Source organism: Rhincodon typus, chromosome 35 (genome assembly GCF_021869965.1).
Source record: "Rhincodon typus isolate 14 chromosome 35, sRhiTyp1.1, whole genome shotgun sequence".
In the NCBI taxonomy this organism is placed as follows: Eukaryota; Metazoa; Chordata; class Chondrichthyes; order Orectolobiformes; family Rhincodontidae; genus Rhincodon; species Rhincodon typus.
In genome coordinates, this window is record NC_063366.1 from 9,166,590 (window position 1) to 9,169,385 (window position 2,796).

Consider the following 2,796-nt stretch of genomic DNA (forward strand, 5'->3'; position numbering starts at 1 on the left):
GGGCCTTAGTGAGCGTTATGGAACAAAGAGGTCTGGGGGTACAAATTTATAGCTCCTCCATAATGGGGTTATATGTAGACAGGGCGGTGAAGTAGGCTTTCGGCATGCTAGCTTTCATCGGTCAGAGTATTGAATATAGGAGATGGGACGTATTTTTGCAGCTGTACAAGACATTGTTGAGGCCACTGTTGGCTCACTGCTTGCAGGTCTGGTCGCCCTAGTATAGAAAGGATATTATTAATCTAGAAAGAGTGCAGAAAACAATTTACTGGGATGTTACCTGAACTGGAAGCTTTGAGCTAAAGGGAGAGGTTGGATAGGCGGGGACCTTTTCCTCTCTGGAACGTAGGAGACTGAGGGATGACCTTATGGCGGTATATAAAATGATGAGAGGCATAGATAAGTAGATAGCTGACAGCTTTTCCCCATGGTAGGGGAGTCTAAAGCTGCAGGGCATAGGTTTAAGTTGATCGAAGAGAGAAACAAAAGGGTTCGGGGGCAATTTCTTCACATTGAGGATGGTGAGTTTCTCACAGAGGTAGTGGTGGAAGCGAGTACAATGTTGCCATTTAAGAAACATTTAGACAAGTATATAGGTGGCGCAGGTATGGAAGGATATGGACCAAACGCAGGTAAATGGGGCTAGTTCAAATTGTGAAAATTGCGTGGCATGGGCAAGTTGGGTTAAAGGGCCTGTTTTCATGCTATAGACCACTGTTACTCTATAACTATCCCCTATATAACACACTGGAATCACGGTTGATTTTTTTTAAAGAATAAGGTTGCAAAATGAACATTCTTCCACACAAATTCTTACACTACATGATATGCTGCTTCCAATATTGGGCAAATGCATTTCAGTTCACTCAACCATACTTTCTGACATGAAACATAGATTTTATTCACAACAGACATTACCATTTAAATGAATATAATTCAAATGTTCTGACAATATTGCATATAAAAATCTCTACTTGATGCACGATCTAACACATGAGCTTGTAATTTACTTGCATTGTTGGATGTAACTTATGGAAGTGTTCATTATATTGCGATTACTTCTGCTGATTTATTTTGTTGCATTTATGTTCTTGCACTGACACAGGAGGAGATGTTTGAATGTTTTCTTGAAGGTCATATTGCATAATGCGTAGCAGGCAGGGTTTAGGGTGCTGTTGATATAACAGAGCCAGTATCCAACGTTCCAGGCTGTGATGGGGACACAGATTGAGCAGAAGGTATCCATGAGAACCATAACATTGTATGGAGTCCATGTAATTATGAATGCCAGGAGAATAGCCAGGATGGTCCTAGTCACCTTCTTTTCTCGTAGTACCGCACACTTTGTTCTCTTAGCACGTGTTCTCGTCGCATTAATAGCGTTACCAATTGATCTACTCTCTCTATCGTTCACATTCTTACTGTTGACACTTGATACTGTTCGTACTTTGATGGTACAGACGGCATTGTCTTTAAATTTGCTGAAAACATTCATTGAAGAGAGTGTGAAGTTGCTTACCCTGCAATAGTGGAGTGTGTTTAAGCCATTGGTACTCTTTTGTGTGGCTCCTTCATCATTGGCATTTGATGAAGCCAGGTTGAGAAAATTGGACTTTCTGGAAGGTATCTCCTCCTCTCTTTGAATCCTACTTACAGCTGATATTTCATCATTTATTGTGTCAGGTTTTGTTTCGACCTGCAGCAACGCATCAAGCGTATTTACTGATTTGTTATTATTCGGTTTCATTATTTTGCTGTTCACTATACAGGGAGAAGTGTTGACTTTACATGATTCTGATTCGTTCTTATGATCCTTAATTCGACACTTGCTGGCACGAGATATGTACACATACAAAATCGTCATTATGGTAACCGGGATATAGAAGGCAAGTATAGAAGTGCCAGAAGTGACAGCTGGATTTGAGAAGAACTGTACATAGCACTCACCGTCTTCGACAATCCGCTCCCCTACAATGAACTGCCAGAAGAGAATGGCAGGAGCCCACAGGAGAAAAGACAGTACCCAAGCAGCAGCAATCATCATCCCTGCCATCTTAGTTGTCCTCTTCACTGGGTAGATAAGGGGCTTTGTCACGCAGAAGTAGCGGTCAAAGCTGATGATAAGGAGGTTCATGGCAGAAGCGTTACTGACAATATAATCTACAGCAAGCCATAAATCACATACCACTGGACCCAAAGGCCAGTATCCATATACAATGTAAATGGTGTATAGATTCATAGAGAATACACCAATAATTAAATCAGCACAAGCTAAGCTGAAAATAAAGTAGTTGTTAATATTTTGTAATTGTCTGTTTACTTTGATAGAAACAATTACCAGAATGTTTCCAATGATGGTCACCAAACTTAGCGACCCTGTCACAATCACAATGCAGACCACTTCAATCATCGTGTAAGGGCACCATTCTCCATTACCAGAAAAGTCTATTAAGTTGCCGAGAGATTGATTTGCCTCTGTTGCACTCGCCATAATTCCCCTCTGATGTGAACTTATCGCTAAGAAGACACAAATGCAGAAAAGAAAAGCAAAGGATTAGGTAACAAATTTAATATTCTGCCAGGAACAACTTTTAAAAGTGCTCTTATAAGTTTTAGTACTTTTTCCATGAAGGATTTGGTTTCTAGAAAGTATTATCGTATGTGTGTGATTTTATAGCATTCACTATTGGCATCTCATTTTCAAGACATTGTCAGATGCCTGGAAAATTGACATTTTAAAACAATTTATGACAGTTCTGTGATCAAAATTTTGAGATTAACTTTATAGTCAGTATT

The 2,796-nt window shown here is 39.8% G+C and overlaps 1 protein-coding gene across 1 annotated transcript; it reads right to left on the reverse strand.

Moving 5' to 3' along the window:
- Positions 1-1,069: 1,069 nt before the first annotated feature.
- Positions 1,070-2,491, reverse strand: LOC109921959 (muscarinic acetylcholine receptor M2-like). The gene has a single exon (XM_020521988.1). It carries the CDS (start codon positions 2,489-2,491, stop codon positions 1,070-1,072), a length of 1,422 nt encoding a protein of 473 aa, XP_020377577.1.
- Positions 2,492-2,796: the final 305 nt, after the last annotated feature.